The sequence below is a fragment of the Cygnus atratus genome, chromosome 6, assembly GCF_013377495.2.
Source record: "Cygnus atratus isolate AKBS03 ecotype Queensland, Australia chromosome 6, CAtr_DNAZoo_HiC_assembly, whole genome shotgun sequence".
Classification (NCBI taxonomy): domain Eukaryota; kingdom Metazoa; phylum Chordata; class Aves; order Anseriformes; family Anatidae; genus Cygnus; species Cygnus atratus.
The window spans coordinates 31,952,741-31,973,870 of NC_066367.1; the positions used below are offsets into that span (position 1 = coordinate 31,952,741).

Sequence of the window (21,130 nt, forward strand, 5' to 3'; positions counted from 1 at the left end):
CTGAGTCAATCTTCATGAAACTGGAAAAAAAATACTCTAAGTCAGGAACTTTGCATACGTATTTCCCCATGGAAGACAAATGGGCATCTTAGAATGTCAAAACCCTAGCTTTTCTTCTTTCCATGTGCATGGGCACTTTTAAAGTTATAATTAAAAGCTGTATTTTATAACACCTCTCTATATAACAAGTTTTTAACAAAAATGTAGTTTGCTTTTTTTTGTTAATACCCATGCATAGTAAGCATAGTGGCTTTTCAGTAGGAGTACCTTTGATTTTAGGCAATAAGCAACACAAAGAAGGATAAAAGAAATGTACTTTGCACAAAAAAATGGCAGTCTCCAAGATACAAATCAAAAGCCAGTGATCTGTACACAGTGGAAGACTGCTTTACAGGATTAGTAATAAGGAAAAAAGAAAATGTCTTCTGCTGGTTCAAATACTGCCCGATCAGTAGTGACAAGGAATCATTACTAGCCCCTTCTCCCTGTGCAATGACTTTACTTTGGCAGTTCAGTTTTCAGTGGATAATTATCAACATTACTAAGAAAAGCCTGCCACTTCTGTGGGCTGCTTGAGCACAGGCAAACAGGAGAGGGAATGCACACTGAAAACAAGCTAATCACTCCCATCTAAAGGTGACTGTTCCACAACTGAAACCTTTTTATAGGGAAGAAAAAGGGAACTTTCATTGCCACTGCTTATATTGGATCTGTGCTGTATTTTTTATTAATATAAGACAGCTCTGCAGAGTCATTAAACCAGCACCATTCTAATTATGCACTAGTGGTTAAGCAGATGTGACACTGAGTGGGGAAAATGTTTGATTAACGAGCCAGGCATCTAACTTGGAAGAGTACTTTCAGTAGTATGAATTTGGGGACAGTGGATCTTATAAGAACAGGACAGCTTTTGATTTCAGATGCACAGTCTGCCTCTGTAATATTGTGATCTTCTGTTAGGATCACTGGCCACCTTTTTCAACAGAGACAGACAACTCAGCATGGCAACATTTCCGATTGCTCTCTGCCAAACATATGCCAACAAACTTACTGAGACTTCTGCTCTGTTTTCAACTTTTTATTCTACTTCCATGTAAACAGTCATTGCTGAAATCCACTGTATTTACATCTAACACTCTTAGCTATTGACTCTGTACAGAGTGAAGCTTTACAAGAAAAAACACGTCTTTATTTGACTCTGTTCCATAGATAATTATTAAATGGTTGCTTGAATATTATCCATCTTGGATCAGTTTCCCACATTTAATTAAGTGTAGATATCTAGTGTCTAGAGCTCTGTCAGTCTGCAGGACTTCAGGATGAATCAGCTCCATAAAAAAAAAAAAAAAAAGAGCAACTTTCTGACAAGATGAGACACTCACAGCATGAAGCAGCTTGTCCATACTGATCCATCATTACTTGGCATCACTGGTTTAGCATAATGGCCCGAATAGCTTGTCATGCTGGCAATAGCCTTTGCATGAGCCAAACACTTGCAGCCAAAAATGTATGAATTAATTTATGAGGAAACTCGTGGCTTGTCATTACAGTCAAATTTTAGAGCCTGAGATGTCCATGTGGCTACTTGCATTCAAGTTATGCGCTAAAGGTAATGTGTAGGCCTGACACAGTTAATCCTCTACTTAGCCAGGAAAGCACTCACAGATACACACAGGTAAGAGGGAAAATATTTCCTCAATGTTTCGTGGTTTGTATTTGACAGATATTCACCTTTTCATCCACTTTTGTGCCTGCCAGTCTTTTTTGGGCTAGGAAGTACATTGAGACACATCCCAGCATATGGAAGGGTGCAGCTGACAGTAAGGGAGCCTCACACATGCACTCTTAATATTCAAATCTCTCCTCCCTTCTCATTCATCTTTACATTGACCTGGGAAGTCAGTGTCTAGTTCATTCTCCCAAACTTCTGCTCTCCCCTTTCTAGTTCAAGGAGTTAGAAGGAAAAGTCAGCAGGGGCTTAATGCTTTGAAATGAGGAATCTGTATCAGCAAAGGCCAGGAATAAAATCAGCCTTTGCTAAAGATCTCTGATGAAAATGAGTCATCCTTTTGGGTCTGCAGGTGCAAATATTTTTCTAAATTAAAAATACAGGGATTAGCAATAACAGCTAGTGGTCTGTATGGAGTATTTAGGAGGATTGATTGACACGCCATGTATTTACGCTGCAAAGCTCTGATAAACGAGAATTACAGGGTAGGATATAAGTGGTATCACTGAAACTAACCACATAAAGCAAAGGAAAATGTAGACTAAGAAATAAAACATTTCTTAGCAATTACTGCTACTCAGAAACATATGCAAACCACTTACGTATATACTGCTTTCTGGTCAAGAGGAATAATCTCCAACCATCTAGTTTGACGTTAAAGCACAGAAGAACAGGTAAACCAGAGAATACCAGGACTAGGAAATATATATATAATATATGTAATTGCTTAAAGGAAAATTTTCATACGATTTTTGAACATTTTTCTCCATTTCTGACAGGAAAAAAGCTCTCAATATTTTGGGTACAGATCCTTCATTTTATGAAGTCTCTTCCTATAATAGACATCAGCTAGTTTCACTAGCACGCATTCCAGGTATGATCGCTGAAATAGCCTGAAAAAAGCATGGACTGTGGCCAGAAACATATCCCCCAACGATTTGGTTATTTACACCTAAGTTGAATAAAACAACAAATAACTTCAGCCAGAAATCATGCACTGACAGAGGAATGGATCATACTTTCCATTTACATATAACCTACTCTAGATTATAAACACATTTTCTGTAATCTTTAAATATTACACTCACTGTTAAAGGAAAAAAAAAAAAAAAGCAGACTAGCAGACTTCCAACAAGAAATAAAACTTATTACTTACAAAAGTTGTATTTTCCAATAATAATGTAGTTGTATTTGTTTCTACATTCAGTTCAATAACGTGTCCATTCCTATTTTTATATATCACTGCTGTATCTGCAACAACAAAGGCATTAACAATTAGCAAACACATTGATTACTTAATAAAATATCTGTAGAGAAAACAAGCATACTAAAGTCATTAGAATATCTTCATTACAATACACAAACAAGACTGAGAGAAGAATTGCATATGCCATAATCTAGTGGAACCCACATAGCAGGGTCTACATGATCTTTATGGTCCCTTACAACCCAAACAATTTTATGATTCATAACGAGTTTTGTTATCTTCCTCATGAGCTTCAAACAAGACAGAGAGAAGAATTGCATACATCATAACTAGTTTTGTTGATCAGTCTCATGAGCTTCAAAAAAATTTGTTTATGCCCTATGGCATATTCACCTCATTCAAAAATACGATTTCATTTAAATGGAAACATTTTATGTGGTGACAACATGTCCAGTGAGATTGATGTGAATGAAGTAACATCCTGAACCTAAAAATGCTTCCATCAAGAAATCACTGCCACTCTGACATTTTAAGGTCTGAGCGCATTCGCTATGGAAAGGCTGTATACCAAATCAAAGTTTTGCAAAGCAAAAACCTTTTACTGTACACCATGTTCACATACTCCTTGGACGTGTTTCTAAAAAAACCTCTGTACTATTCTATACCTCTGGTAACTGGATTGATAAAGATATGTACTATATCTGTCTTCTGTGTGATTAGTGCTGGGCCAAAGAATACCAGATCATCAGATAAGTGGCATGTTAAGAAAGAAAGGTTAAAGCAATATGTTTGTAAAACATGTAAAACACTGCAATGAACTCTGTCATGATTTTTCCTTCTACCACTTAACTTGATGTATAAGTTTCCATAACAAAAAAAAAAAAAACAAATACGTCTGAATTAAAGAAAAAAATATGAATTACTAAGTTAATGGTGGCTCCTATGAAAAAGGCTTTGTACCTGTTTGTTTAAGTATTTGCAATGATACAGTACATGATACACAATAACTACACGAGCCTTGATTAAAAAAAAAAAAAAAGTTGGTTCCAAATTTCTCACTATTTCTAAAAAGAGATCAAGCACTTACTCTTTGTTTATTTCAAACCCTTGTAATCGAAGTATACTTAATCAACTGAAACTATTTTGTTATTAAAATGTGAAAAGCATAAGAAAAGTTCTAAATTAAGCCTAAAGAAAATACAAAAGGACTTTACTAATCCTCAGTAATGCCTGAGAAATTCATTACAGATGCCTGAATTTTATGAAGAAGCAAGTAGACATGACTGGAGAAAAAGGTTATGCTATCATAAAAATATGCTTCACTTATTCAGAAAAATGTAGCTGTATTTTAATTGACTGCACAGAAGCTCCAGATATGCAGCATTAGTGAAAGTCCTCTGGTATGTTCTGAAAAATTAATGAAGCCTCATTTAAAGAGTGTACTAAGCTATTTTAGATTGTGGCTGGGAAGTGGGGTGGGATTGATGGAATTCAGGGCAGGCATATCAGAGCTGGATTTTAGGAAGGAAAATTATATTGTGAAGTGTGAAATTTAAAACTTTAGTAAATAAAGATTTCAAAATCATTTTGACAGAAAAGCAGTAACAATTCATAGAAAGTTACTTTGGTTTCAGGTTACTGGCTACCCCAGGATATTAAACTTTTTGCAACTTCTTTTAGGTTCTTTTGCACTTATTTTTTAAGGTAGGCTAGCAATGAAAATTCCTAAGAATCTTGTTCCACACTTGTAAGGAATATTATGCAAAAAACAAAGTTGCCTAGCCAAAGTGCTGTTCCCAGTTATGAATAAACCAGAATGTGATAAATGGTGTATGTAACCCAGAGACACTGAACAGCCATCAACAGCTCTCATGTTCATGCTCCCTGCTTGTACAGTGCTCTGAATGATGCATATTTAAGCCTAATGCACTACCCCGGTCCAAACAACAATATCAAGATATAACTCCTTTACAATTATCTACCTGTCCAACATGCCATGTTATTATCTGTCCAACATGCCATGTACAACTGGTCAACAGGATTTTTAATATCATGCTTTATTAACAAATCCTACCAAGAGAATTTCATTCACATAAAGAACTTGCCCTTAAAATTACTAATAGAACCAAGGCTAAAATACACAGTCCTAGGGCTCTTCTAACAAGTTATACACATGGTGTGCAACAGCATTTGAAACAGCAGATACCACGAATTACGTAAAGCAAAGCCTTTGTTCTTAAGTTAGAATCGTATTTTATTCAAATGATCAGAACAGAAAACGGAAAGTCAGACCTCTCCAAAAGGCAGACTTTAGTGGACAGTAATTATACCTCTCACTGAATCCAGGCTTTCATCTGCATATTGGATTCAGTAGTTAACTCCTGAAGTGCATAAACTAAATGAACACTTACAAAATGCATGGAGATTCTCAGATAAAGATTTCATCAAAATACCATGCAAGTGCTGAGCATAAATGCAGTCTTCAAAAGTAATCATATTAATTTCTACAGAAGTCTCATTCCAGTCAATAGCTTGCAGAGCTCTTCTCAGGCTGGATAATGGGACAGTAGATGGCCACAATGATGATTTTTTCATTGATAGCTCAGATGTAAGTAAGAGCCATAAACATATTTGTTTCTAAATTTTTGTTACCTAGGGTCACAAAGTCTACAGTAGAAAATAATACCCAGTCCTTAACATTGCCTATTCAAACAACTGTTTTTTTTTTTAATATATTTTTATTATCTTGTTATCTTTGCAACAAAGTTCAGTGATCCCTACCACTTCACAAAGCCATTCAGAGGAGCAAAGTTCCTCCTCCAAAAAATTCTTGTTTAATTTGAAGTGAAGTAAGAGTACTGTCATGGAAAAATCCTATGTCTGGACAGAAAACACAGTACTGAAAACTATATTATCCATCTGAGGACATCACAAAAATAGAAAGCATTCTATCTTGAGCAAAGGATAATGAACGCCACATATTTTCAGGTCTCCTGCTGTAGATGATGTACACAAAGCAATCTTTAAAACTACTAATTGAAAACTTTCTACTTTTAATAGTTCTCAAAGTTCTGATGGATAAGATTATTCTGTGCTAATAAAGGTGAAGAAAGACTACCAAGGGTCTGTATCCTGACAGCAATTCCAGACAAAATAGTGTCATTATGAACTTGTGATTCTTCCTACAAAATACTAGCTAGGAATATAATTAATACCTGATAGCATTTTATGGAACAAAGATCTTGCCAAACAAATTTTGACAATGTTACATTTGATAGGGGCAACTATGCTGAATCTGTATATTGGGTTTTATTCATGGCATTTGATTTGTTTTATGACACTGTGAATCCAAAACTTACATTATACAGAATTAAAGGAAAACATCAGGAGGACCAAAAGTGGTCTCACAAAGAAAAATGAGGAAGATCGAGTACTCCTATCAAGTGATCTGTCTCACCTGGTTAACCAATCAGAATTGTAGATAGGATATGGAAATTAAAATTACGGGTTTATATAGATGGATACTGTACTGTGTGTTGCCAGTGCAGTATCATGGTAAAAAGGGTTGATGCAATTCTTCATTATAAGGGCCACAAGTAAAAGTCACAGGGTGATCTTGTCTCTGGTCACAAAACTGGTGAGATTGACATTGTCAGAAAATGCACAGTTCCTGGAATGCACACTGCAAGAATGGGAAATGAGTAGAGAGGAGCGCTAAGAAATTGTTAAGTATAACTCTGGGTCAGAAGGCAAATATAACAATGCAAGGTTCAAATAGCTAAAATTATTCAGGTTAACGAAGAGAAAATTCAGAGACATCTATGTCACATATATATAGTTACTGAAAAGCTGATGATGTACATGGAGGTAGGAAAGCATGGAGGAGCTCAGTAAAGATGACAGAATTGGCAGCCCTGGGACATTTTTTCTTAAAGATCAGCTTTGGATCTTTATGTCAAGAGTTAGTTTAGTGTGACTGTGGGTAAAAATATAAAAGGTTGAGTTCAGATAGCTTCTGTGATCACTTCTGGCTTGGAATCTGTAGATTTAACTCCTTCTATTGATTTTCTCATCCCCTTCTGCAATGAATCTTTGGGAATACAGGACTGTCTGCATGACATAACTTGTATTTGTAGCTCTGAGTTAAGGCAATTTTAATAAAAATCTCAAACCTTTGGTTTTTTTTTTTTTTTTAATCGACTGCCTGTGGGATCAAGGGATATTTATTTTTCCTTCTGATTCATAATTTGTCTGCTGTTTGTGCCTTCTACTCCACTTTCCTACAAACTATCAAATATTGATCTCAGCTGCAGATGAGATACTGGTGTTGGTTAATGCTGCACCTCGGTTCAGAGAATCCACGTGGGTGTATGCTTGCTATGATGGTCAAAGGCACAGCATGCAAATTCAGTGAATCTCAGAAGAATAATCCTTCCCAGGCAGACAAAACGTGCTGCCCTCTTTTTCCCATCTCATGCTGCACCCTGCAGCGTGTGGTTTGCTGGAACTCAAACCTGCAGAGATGGTTTGAGTACGGCTTCCCAAATTGTTTCACTTGTTTGCAGAGGATTCAGCAAAGAGTGCTGTAAATATCTTTCCTGTTCTTTGCCTCTATTGTATATTTAAAGTTTTTCATCAGAACTGCAGTATCTAGTTTAACTAACCTCATTGGGTTTGTTAGAAGACTTAATGACTGTGAGAACAGGGTAACAAACTTGGTAATTCAGCAGTCACTCTGTCAATAGATAGAAAAGGTTATGGTAGGTTTAGCTCTTATTATTAGATAACTCCCTTTGGGAGGAATTTATTCCATTTTGATTTTGATCTGATTTCTAAAGCTGACTCAGTGACTGCCTAATGAGCATACGGGTCTGTAAACCAAACCTGCTGCTGAACAGGTTCCCTGCAAAGTTCTTTGCTTTCACAAAGAATGCAATATTAAATAAAAAAAATTTTTAAAAAAAAAACCTTCCTTGAAAATAAAATTATTCTGTGATTATTACATCATAATAATTTCACCTGAGTCAGCAATATATTACATTCTTACACAGAACTGTATTAAAATTGTCTGTAGAACAAACAATAATTTATTTTAACATTGTAAGGCTAAATGTCTAAGTCCTTATGCTTCTGTATGTTTTTAAAAGTAAGACTTCATCACTTGCTCTATCTCTAGGCAAAGAAAGTGAAACCTTCTTCCTCCTTCTACATTCCTATCAATAATATTTGGATAAATAAATAAAAAAATCCTACATAAACACTACATATTGCACTTCGCAAGTTTTACCTAGTAACCCCTTCAATTTGTGACAAACAAACCAATCCTTACGATAGGCTATTACACAATAGCGATGGGCTATTACATAAATACAGCACCATCACAAGCCCAATTGTCTCTTAAACAAAAGCAGCACATTTATACATAGTCTTACTAAGGCTATGGTTCCTGTTTTAGGTTCACCACTGGTAAGGCTCATGCTCAGGATATGAGCTGTTGGCAGGAGTTACAGCTCTATACTGTGCTTGGTGTTATATACACCTTATTCCAGCGAATGTCAAAGTACAGGCAGAATATCACAAAGTGAAAAGAAATCAATGCAAAATTTTTCATATTTGACCAGCAGCTTGAACCCCAACCTAGACAATTCTGAAACAACTTCTTTACCCTCATTCATTGAATTGGCAACACTGTCAAGTCCTAAATGCTACAGAACTCATTTGCAATATTCCCTTTTCTAACTAGCTTCACATGGCATCATACCCGTTCACGTTTTCTTTAAAAAAAGATAAATAAAATTGGAGGGAAAAAATGGACTAAATCCCACCCTGAATTATATTGATGTCACTGAAAATCAATTATCCTAATGTACTAACATAAGAATTTGTCACAGGGTCTATATGGCCTTTAGCAAATTAGCTTTCTGAAAGCAGAATGCTGAATTGTGGTGGTTTATTTGATGAGCATAGACTCTGATTTCACATGTCACTGAACTTAAGCAACTCCAACTGTAATTTAAATTATGCAGACTAGGTTGAAAGGGCAAGGGCCCATATGCTTTAAAGCTAACCTTCTAAATTGTGACTAAAGCTCCATATTCTAAACATTTAAAAGCTTGCTACTGTTTAAAGACTGCCTCTATTATCTTTACTCACTATGATTATATCTGTAAGCAATGCTATAAGAAGTGGTAATTGCTCTGGTGCAATTGTAATTGCTTTACCAAATAAATAATCTAATTATTTTAAATGACAGTTGTGAAATATTAGTCTATTGCACTATTTCTTTATTCCCTTTTGCTAATGTCCCCCAAATGAACATTATATTTTTCTTTCAGCATCTTGAAAAACAAGATTTACTAAAAGAGAATCCTTACCCCTTACTGCACAAGAATACATTTAATATTCAGCACAACAACTATTTCCTGAGAAACCAGCCTTTTCCTTGTTTAATTTTACAGGTACATCCTTCTGTTGTGTTAGAATCTGCATTACCCATCATCAGAGGTTTGCGTTGCAAAGAACTAAAAAAGAAAAGACAATGCAAAGGGTAACAGATGAAGAAGATAGAAGAGCTGAAGTGATTTGCCTGGGGTCACACAGGATGTCAACAGCATGGTGAGGAACTCAAGTCTCCATTTTTAGTCCTGTGCCCGATTCACTTTCACCTCAGTATTGATCTGACTTTTTATTATTTGGAAATTTTCTTCTTTTATTGGTGGTATCTGCATATTACATGACACAAAAAGCTTCAAGCTACTGATCGCACGAATACTTTTCTTGTTTTTCCCATAGAGTTACTGCAAGAGATTTTGTGTCTGCCATAAACTGTTGAGAGACACAGTTGCTGTAAGAGCCAACAGAAAGCCGGTCATGTCCTAAACGTGAAAGAACAAAGGTGATGTTATATGTGTCAGTATTTCTGTAGGTCTCTAAATCTGGGATATGTTACAAGAGATTCCAGACCAGTGGAGATATGAGACAGGATCAGTCAACTACATATTAAGCATTGAGGAAGAGTCATCATTGTCATACTTGTAAAGATCCAACAGCCTGAGGAACAAGTGGTGATTCCCAGACAAAAAATCATTAATCCTGCCCTGCATGGCCTCTGAGAATTTATGGAAATTCAGAGAGAGAGCTTAGAGTCACTAAAGCTACAGGAGTTAGGAGATTTCTTAATCAGAGACTACAAATATTCTGTACATGCTTCATCTTACCCATGCAAGAATTATGTTCCTACCAGTGGGTTTATTTTATTGATTATTATTCTTTTATATTCTATTCACAGAGTTTTTAACATAATGTGTACATTTCCCATTGTGTTTTTCCTCTGGGATTTTATGACCATCACAGCAATCCAAGCTTATCAAAACCACAAAAACTGCCTAGCTTGTAAATCTACATTTCCACTCTGTTTACTGTGATTTACTTCAATAATGTCTTCAGATGCTAATAGTGACAAGGAGTTTTGTTTGCTTTGTTGGGTGTTTTTGTTTGTTTGTTTTTTTGGGGGGGTTACTTCCTACTAAACTTGCACAGCTGTTAACGTAAAATTTGTTTACAAAACAAGAATACTTTGCTAAAATAGGTGCTACATTGGAATTATTCATTGCTAACAAGGTTTGTTTCAAGATAATTCCTGAATTAAACTAGGGTGAACTAGTAAATTATCACCTTCAATGGAGACATGCCACCTCCAACTTGCTAGGACCTGACTGTACAGTGGTTTAGAATTTATTGTCTTGAAATAGTTTGAAGAATTAACTGATCTATAAAGAAGGTACACAGAGCATAGACAGCTAATTGCTGTACTTAACACTAAATCTTAGTAGAAAGTGTGCCTAAAAGAGCACAAAAGCACCACACACTGATACTCTTTAAGTAGTCACATCCTAATTTACAAAGAGTGAATATCACAGAAACCTGATGAGCTTTTGTTCATTTTATTCTTGATGTTCTCATGATAACACAAAACAGGAATCTGAAGGTGTTTCCTCCATATTGAGTGAGGACCACAGCAAGAGAAGCTGACACATCCCCGCCTCTCCCCAGCAGAGCCTGCCTTTTGCTTGGCAGGGGGGTGCCTGCTGTTGAGACTGGAAAGGAGCCCCAGGTTCCCTGCTCTGCATCCCCAGGGCTCCCATTTTACATCAGGGCCGAAGGAGCTTGCTGGTCATATAGCAGCCTCAGTACCCAGCCAGTCTGGGTACCCAACCATCAGATATGAAGGCAACCTCTCAGACAGTTTTGAGAGTGTAACTAGCATCTAAAAAGTGGAGGAAAGAGAAGAAGAGACATCCCAGTGATGCTGAAAATCTGAGTATCTAGAATGAGGAGGCCTCAGGGCAGTCTTTTGAAATTATTGGTAATGTTAACCTAAGGACTCTAAGTGCTTGTCTTCCCATTGAAATTATTTACTGAGCTTTTGTTTGTTTAAATAAAATTCTGCTTCACAGCACAAAACAGTTAGCAAATGAGTCCTCTTTTTTCTTACATTTGACATTTTTTTATAATACAAACATAAGAGGAGGTTGATAACCTTGCTGTCAACACATATGTCAATCAGCCTTTGCTATACCCAGTATTATTAGAACTACAGATGGCATTTCATTAAATTGATTATAGAAAATGTCATGCTAATTAAAATAGAGAATGCTTTCTGATTTAATGAACAGGAGGTGCTAGACAAATCTTTGTCTAATTAAGTGTTTGCTAATTAAATAAAATAGTCATTTACAAAGATATTAGAGATACAGATGAAATTTCAATATGCCAGACAAGTCACATGTCAGCTGAGCAAGATCTGCATTACTTTTCTAAAAGTTTGGGCTCTTGTTAGTAGTGCTTTCAAGAAAATATTTATTCAGCACTAGTTTTATAACGTAAACTGTGACTTGTCTAAAGAATTAATCCCTTTACATAGAAAATTCCCTATTCAAAATGGTTTGCACCATTTGTGGTTATAGACACAGGTAATTCCTGTACTTCCTAACTTCCCCAAGTCTTCTACTTCTCTCTCCCTTGTAATGCACAACACAAACTAACCAAATAACATGCGGAAATCTTATGGCACAGTAGCTACAGAAATGGAAGCAGCAGAGTCACAGTAGCATCCCTCCAGACACCAGCAAATTAGCTCTGCTGAGAAGGTCAACTTCGCAATTATTACAGAGTCATATTAATGGGAAGACAGAGCCCAAGATAGCAGATCCAGACTGTTATGCTAATATTGATGGATCCATCAGCCTATTCAAAAACAACCGGGAATTTTTTGAATTATGCTTTATTGTATGCTGTATACTTGTGTAGAAAGGGGCAACTAGCACAAAGTGGGAGTGCAGGCATTTGCACAAAACCTATCCTCCTACTTTCTTCAACTCCAGAATAAAGTGATCAGCTGCTCTGGACTGGCCAGAAGAGTTAAAAATCTCCATCCTTTATCAATGTTTCCTCCTCTTTTCTGAATAATACCATCAGCTGTTATATAAAGTCATGCTCCAGTCGTGCCAACTTTCAGTGGTCTTGGTTGTATTTTTCATCAGTGTATGAAAATCTACAACTCTCTCAAGAGGCACAATTCATTTACAGAATCACAGATTTCTCTACCACACCATTGCACAGGGTCCTGCCTCATAATTACAACTACTGATAACCCCATGCCAGCACTTTAGATGGGAGAGAGGAAGCAGGCAGCTCCTGAGTATTAACAAATCTGCTGCAGGATTGATTTACAAGGAAAAAAAAAAAAAGTGAAATATATAGTGCAATTAAACCAAGCCTTCTTCAGTTTGAACTAAGCAGGTGATGAAATATTCACTGCAGAGCTGTGGGAGGGAATAAGGTGGACAGTGACCATCAGCCACAGGCAGTAATGTCTGTACCAGCTCAGCTGGAAGAACAAAACTGTCTACTGCCTAAGCAAGTCATTTCTTCTGTATGTGTTGGGAAAACGTAAACACAAGAGAAGGAACTGAGTTATTTTGCAAAGACATGAAAGACATAGCTAGATAGTATGCAATGCATGCAAACACAGAGTGTGTAGCTGAAAAAAAGTCCCAGGGACTCTACTGGGCCTTAATCCAGACACGCTGTGGGATCTCAGTACTCTGTCAAATTAGTTTTCACAGAAACGAAACCACCACACCCAGGTTTTTGAAAGACACATTCCTGTTCTATGTATTGCCACAATAACACAAAGCTGATGCAAGTTAGAAACTTCCAAGTTTTTCCTACAAGCTTTTCAATTTATTCACTGGTAACTTAATAATTGTAACCCCTTGAGGACTTTGGTCCTGCCATCCATAGCAGCTAGCAGAAATAGCTTGCTGCAGCTATTTCTTCTCTAGCCTTGTTGGATGGAGTAAAAGCTATTTCATCTCCAGTCTCTCTGGATGGAGAAATTTTCTTTCAGTTCACTCCTGCCCTCCTGGGACTCAGCCTGGGAGGGAGTGCAGCACCTCTACATGGTCTGCTCACTCAGACTTCCCAAATCCAGGCTGCCCCAGCAGGGTCTGTCATTTTCTCCATTTCAAGGGCACACTTGGATCAATGCAGCTACAGCTGAACTCCAACTTTCTGCAATGGTCAGTTCACCACGTGAGAGCAAGATGTTAATTTACATCATTTCAGGAACTAATAATTACAAAAAGTTAAAAGAAAATAGGAGTTATGCCATAATTAATCTCCCATCAGCTATAATACAAGTTTAGAACACAACTGAGCAAGGCACGGCAAAGGAAATGAATAAAAATAAATGAAAATGCAAATGCTAATTGTGCACTGCCATAAATGGGAGCAATTATCTAGCTTAAACAGCAATCAGCTGATGGACTAAAGCACGAGATTTGTCTATTTCTGCCATTCCTCCTCATACCTTCCACACTGAAATTCTTTTAATGCAGAAATTTCTGTCATTACTGGGAGTAAAATGTTAGGGATATTCATTTCCCACCACAGAGGAAAGCATTGAACATGATTTCATGGTGTTGAAAGCTAGGAAAATAGACTCAAGTCTATTAGTCCATTCTAATTTGTTTGAAATGCAATTAACAGTAATACAGCACCAAGAGAAAGGGACAGTATTTGTGACAGAGGGCTTTCCTAGGGGCTACATGTGTGCCTTGTGTGCCACATAATGCTGGCCTGACCCACCAGGTTCTTCCTTCTGAATACCGTTAATGCCTATACTTATGCTTTTATTTAGCTGTTCCCTCTGTAAATAAATAAATAAATATACGGGCTTGAAATTGGAAATTCTACTCTATGTAAGATGCTAAAAACTGTAGAGAGGGAGAATAGAGAAAGATACACCAGCACTTCATTTTTCCTCACGCCACATCATGCAGTGACATCGGGCATTTTGTAGTGTAATTTTGCCAGCACAGAACAGTCCACCTTTTCCTAAATTTCACACAAAGCTGCTCGGCTTTCCCTACTCCATGGAGATATTTTTGTTCAGGAATAAAAAGGTGATCTCCGCTTGCTCTCTTGAATTGTACTGAGGACCATGATTGAGCCAGCTTGGCAATGGACTCAGCCAGCTGTTGCCCAAATAGCATACATGTCTCTGGACTATTGAGAAAATCAGGGAACAAATTGCCAGTCTCAGTCACACAGCATATCCCAGCCTCTTCTCCAGAGAGATAATCAGGTGTCTCGATACAACAGCACTTCTCTGACAGCCTTGGGAGCTGACCCTTCTACTGAGACCGTCAAGAGGATAAGCCAGATGGGACACGGACAGCTCTCCTCTGGAACAGGCAGCATGGCCCAGGGCAGATTTCACACAGCTCATTATTGGCAGGGATGTACTTTGTATAACAAACAGTGATTTCAAGGTAGGAAGATTTATATACTTCTCTAGTCCTATATAATTACAATTCTCAAATAGAACTGGCTATTTCAGCCTGCGACAGAAACATAAGCTTTCTGTGCCTTGAAAACATCCCTGACAGCTCAGCACTGTTCCTGCTGCAGTACTCTAGATGTGACATAGACAAACCCAACAAGTTAGAAAATTAAAATTCATTGGCTATGCACATATCACAGTAAGAGACCAGTCTCAAGGCTGCAGTTTGCTCACCCCCATTTGTTTACATGAATGCGTCTCAGCAAGCTGATTCAGCCAGGGCTGGTGGCTCACTACCCCTACCACCCCACTCAGGCTTGCAGTGAGAAGATCACGAGCATAATATTGCAGTGGTCACAAGGCTGTCCTTAACAAGCTGTGTAATGCAGCCCTGGAGAATCCAGCAATCCCAGCAGAGCATGTGAAAGGCAAGCTAGGTCATAGCAGAGGATCGCTGGGTTTACGCTCACATTGATGATGCTTATTATTTACTACTCTCCAGATCATTCCTATAGTACATGAAAATTGTGCTAAGTCTAGTATAGATGTAGTAACCTTCATCTTGAAGAGATTATAATCAAAATAGAGGGTAGAGAACAAGTCATTATGCAATGTGATCTTTAAACAATAACTGAAAGCAAGAACAGTCTAGAGACAGATTATTTGCTACTGCAAAAACTTGCAGATGGTTTTGTGGAAAGTAAGCATTCACAGGCAATTGAAAGGAGAAAAATATATAGGTTTACTACCAAACTAACTTTACCCAGATCTTATCATATGTTTCATTCAGGACTGGACAACTTTTTAGCAATGTATCATGTCTCTAACTTTAGTCAATGAAATCAGATGACAATATATACTTTTCCAAAAGAAAAAAATCTATCAATCCCATTAAAAACTTTTTTTTTTTTAGAATATGGTGGTGGCAAATAACATTCCATTTTGTTGCTCCATTTTCTTTAATTCTTAATGACTCCTCTTCTTCAAAACTAGCTTTCTATTATAACAAAAACAGAAATCACTAAATTTACCACACCTGGCTTTGCTATTGTAAGGCTGCATCAGACACACCAAAAAATTACTCATTAGCCATTACACAAGCAAACTTTCCTCAGTCAACCTGTTCATTACAATCTTGAACCTTAGCCTGTGGTCAGTACAGGGAGAGAATAATCTAAGAATAAAACTAATCATCATTATCTACTGGAGTTCATCATTCAGTGACCGGGAGGATATTTAATTCTACCCAGCCTAATTTGAATGACTCTCTACTGTTTTTTTCTGTGACTGGTATACCCCAGGGTACATCCACGTTGACAAAGGGTACTGAATCTTTAGTACCCAACAAAACCAGGAAATGACTCTAAAGACAACATTGCTTCAGATTTATTTAATAATATCAGAAATATTAATGCTTATTAATCAACAAAAATAGAAACAGTTCCAAAATTCTGGTTCTGGATACATGGATGCAAGCATCCTCCAGTGCAAGAAATATGCTGTCACTTGGTGGAAATATTTGTTAATATAACTGCTATTCTGGCTAAGAGTGAACTAGGAATCTTCAAAGCTTAAAGTCTGAGCTTCTACCTCTAGAAATAGTGATATCACCATCAACTGGATGATAGCAATGTACTCCATTTGAGACGGACAACATATGGTAAAAGAGATTTCTAACTATATTTGAAAAACAATCCTCTCTATTTTTCATTAGTTTGTGTTTAGGTCTGAGAGTTAGATAGCAATAGGTGAAAGATCGTGATCTTAGATATACAGTTTAGATCTAGTCTGAAATTTTGTCATAGATAACAAGACATTTCTTGCACCTACTAATTTGCTGCAACTGAAAGTGAAATTAGAATTCTAAAAATCTGACCCTGAATAATAACTTAATATATCTGGTGCAACATAAATGCTTCTGATTTTAATAAGTTTTTGTCACTATGTAGTAGGTACAAAAAATTCAATAAACCTTTTGTATATTTACTTTCAGCCCCTTTCTGCAAGATCTTTACCATGTGCTTCAGTTTCATTCCACTGAATCCAACAGCTTTGCTAGAATTTAGACATGTTTGTTAAAATCCTGACTCTGCTGGAGTTAATGAGAATTTTGCTTCACAGTGCAGTCGATGCAGAATTTAGCAGGTGCAGCTAAATGTCACAGAATGACATGATTAGCAGGATGTGCTTTTTTATTATATACTACCAAAGGATAAACAAAATATTCAACATTATTATTAAAATAAACAAAAGGTTGGCAATTTTCTGTTCACACTTAATTATTTAACCTGCAAAATAGCAGGTGTCTCATTCTGATTTACAAGAAAAACATGATGATTAAATGAAGATCATTAGTTCCTGAGAATTATTATGCAACCAGAAATATGTAAATCACATCATAGTGCAGTTTCATTATTTTATTTATATCTTTTTGTGAACTTAAAACAGCAGACTAAATTTTTATTTTTTTTTGTACTGAACAGTCACCTGGACTTTGAACAGGAATTAGACATTTGAAAGTTACATATGCCATTAAAATTTTTGTCCAGATGTATTAAATCCTGAATATCTAAATTTAATTTATGAAATGTAAGCTTAAAAGGCCTTGTTTTCATATACGTTCATAATTTACCACACTATTGGAGTTCATGGGAAATACCCATGCCTGTTAATTTGAAAATTAAATGCTGAGTGTTTAGGTCTCTGATCAACATAGATATGGAAACACAGATTTAGCACTAACATTTGAAAACACTCGCAGAATGTCCTTTGGCATTCAATTTTTGCAGATGTCATTGTATGGACTGGACATGTATTTTGACTTCCTTCAAAATTGTGAATGCGATATGTTAGGGACACCTTGTGCAGCTCATCTATGCAATTAATTTAAAATAAAGTTTAGCTAAACGGTAACATTACACGAAGAATATCAAAGATTGAACAATAGCATATTATAATATGAGCTGACAAAGGAGAAAAACAAAACCTATCATGACACCATTAACATCTTACCTATGACTTTTCACTATAGTAATGCCAGGGGGAACTATCAATAAGATAAATCCATTTAATTTTACAGTATAGTGTGAAACCCACTAAGGCAATGCAGGAACTCAGAGCCCATTCTGCTCTGCTCCATCCTGCTGCAGCACTTCCACTGTCTGAATCTGTCTGTGTCACTGAAAAAAAATCACTATTAGGGTAACAATAAAAATTGTATCTAAACTGATCTATCATGCTGCGAACATACCAGTGGGGATTGGCCCTACGCTGCCAGTTAAATTGCTGCTTGCTTCAGCATTTCGCCATTCAGGAGCTTTGCAAACAGCTTCAGCTATCTCCCCCTCACTTATTATAGCAAACAGCCCCAAATACTGCCCCCCTTTGACTATTATAGCTTTGCACATAGGAAGCACATTTATTTTAACATATTACACACGGGAAGCAGTAATCCATAAATTCCATCAGGATCTGTGCTTTCCAGAACAGTAAAGGGCTTAGAGAAATACAGTTTAAACAACTATGAAAGTAGGCTTTCTTTAAAAATCCCTACACAGCAATGACAACAGAGATTTATACATTCAGCTGTTGCTGCCACCCATGGGGACTGGCTCCACGACACAACTGCCCAGCTTACCAGACACATACTGCTGAAAGCGTGGAGCCAGGGTGGCTGCAAGGAATGATTCGAAAGCACAAATTCCCTACAGAAAAGGAATGCTGAAATAAAGGTGTTCAGCACTTCCTTATGCCTCACGTGTCCCATCAAACAGGAGCATATGTAGTGAACTTGCATCTACTTTCCCAACACCCTTTTGTACCCCCCCACATTTTCAGCAGCAGTACCTTTTAGCAAGGCCCCATTAGTGACACTATTCAAGTTTTCAGGGCCAAACATGGACTTCTGAGTACTTGCTGACGGTTCATTATGACTCTGAAAATACATTTTGTAGTTGGGCCACTGGAAGTCACAGATAACAATGATGTATCTAGAGATGGATTACACAATCCCTATGGCTTACTGCACATATAAATTTCTATACCACGCGCAAACACACATTCCATCTGCACAGAGCTCAAACAGTCCTTTCTCTACAGCGGCATTTCCCTAAATATAAAAAGCAATAAAAAGTGAAGTGGCAATGTTACTCTTAATATAACACTGATTTGTAGCATTGGATTCGATTTTCTAAAAAAAAAGAAACAAACAAACAAAAAAAAAAAGAGTTCCCTAGGATGGCTTTACCAAGGAAGGAAATAGCTACTACATTTGAGGATGGATGTCTTGTTCCAAGCAATGCCTAGTTTGGACCAAGAACCCCCAGCCTGGTGCCAGTGACTGTAAGGAAGACTTTCCACTTTTCTTACTCAGCAGTAGGGCAGAAGAAGAAAGCCTCCAACCTCCGCAGTGTGAAATATCAGCGCTATCAGTCACTGCACAGTAACGAGGACATGCTTGGCATACTTGGTTTTGGGGAGATAAGATGAGAGGAGAGGAGAGAGAAGCGCCTTAACTCTCTCCACTTCAAAAAAAAAGAAAGAACAAAGTTAGCTCTTGGCAAGAGCAGGTTACTTACTCCCTACAGCAAGAAGACCAGCTGGGAGAAAACTCTGACTTTCAAAATATTTGAAGCTCGTCACTGACAAAGTTTAGCACAGCTTGGCTCTGGCTGTTACTGCAAGACTTACAACTTTCTTTTCCTACCTCTAGGAACTGTAGTGGGAGCATGCATCCAAAATACAGTCGGTAATTTCAGTAATTACAAGACTACCTACAGAACATGATTTTGTTTCTAGTTATGAAAAACAGGCCAAATGTTATCAACCATACTCTGCAGTCTATAGCCAATAGACTCACTCTTCTTCTGAAATACCACAGAGCACTGAATTAAAAAATGCAATAAATAACCTGCATTTTTTTTTAAATGCCACCTTTTAAAACAAAATATTTTGAAGTATTTCTGCACAGTGAAAATGTACTGGGTTTCAAAGTATTGTGTTTCTAGGTACAACTTCTAATTAGTATCTGTGATTCTATCACATTTATTTTTCACTTGCAAGGCAGAAAAGCAAAGATGGTTAAACCTGAGGGTGGGATATATAGTTCAATGTTAAAGTGAAGTGGCATCTAACGCTATTCATTTTTTTTATTTTTTTAAAGTGTTGCATTTCACATACACCATTATAAATTCAATAAAAAAGTTCTACAAATAATTATCAAAAGATAAATGTTAGCTACACTGCATAGACCACATGGAGATTTCTCATATCCATGTAGAAGAGGTCATATAATATTAATCCCCTTTAAACTATACTTCAGAGACAATTCAATAAAGCCTTTCAGGGAAACAATACTTTAGAAACAACAGAATATTGCAAGCAAGCAGCAAAGGAAGTTCTAAAAGAAATAAGAATAGATACTATTCTGAAGTTCCTGTACTGCCTGCCTAATAAGATCCATACACTTAACTATTCAATATGTCCAATCAAACCTCAATCACACCATATAATAATATGAACGTATATCACACCAACAAAATAAATAACACAATTCCACAATTTCATATACTGATTATTAAAAAAATAAACAACAAAAAACTAACCAAACAGAAAAACTACAGTTCATATAATGTAAATGTAATTAAATTATTTTCTTCTAAGTATCAATTTTCAAAATGTACTTTCTTGTGCATGGTTCCCATACAAAAGACACCAGGGTGGCATTAAGCATTATGAGAATAAGCAGCTGCTGCAAGGGCTGTCTGAGCAGAGGCAGGAGCACAGCCTCACAGAGAGCGAGGAGAAGCACAGCAGTTGCAGTGACCCAGGGGACCACCAGATCTTGAACTCACACTCAGCTGGCACAGCACCAGTCACTTAATCCAGAATATAAATTCAAAAGAATTTATTTGTGCTCTAGAGATGCTGAAAAAACTAATATGTAATTAACAAATATAATATTTCCAAAAATGCAAAATAGATATTTTTTCCTTTAAATGTTTTGTGTTTATAATTATATTTTAATTATTTTTTGTAAAAGAAAAATTAATTATTTCAATAAATTGTGGTTTTAGAGGAAATGTTAAAATATTTAAAGCTTAATATAACAGCGCTCAGTCTAACTGATAATTCATAGAAGCATACACTGAGAGTAAAAGAGGCAAGGGATTTTCTACAGCCCTTCCACCATACTTCCATTCAAAGTATTTTGCACATCATCCACAGCAACTTCATCTGTAAAGCACCCTGCCTAGCTTTGCATCCTTTGAGTTAGAAAAAATTTCCCTCAACAGCTTGGGCACAGAAATAGGGCTCCTTACATAGTACTTTATTCTACAACTGCTTG

The 21,130-nt window shown here is 36.8% G+C and overlaps 1 protein-coding gene across 3 annotated transcripts in view; it reads right to left on the minus strand.

Annotated features, from left to right (window-relative positions):
• DPP10 (dipeptidyl peptidase like 10) overlaps positions 1 to 21,130 on the minus strand; it is a 520,390-nt gene that overhangs the window by 132,922 nt on the left and 366,338 nt on the right. For all 3 annotated transcript variants that reach the window (XM_050711702.1, XM_050711701.1, XM_035556057.2), the window contains one exon: positions 2,886 to 2,980. In XM_050711702.1, coding sequence (XP_050567659.1) covers positions 2,886 to 2,980 — 95 coding nt within the window. The remainder of the gene's footprint in view (positions 1 to 2,885; positions 2,981 to 21,130) is intronic.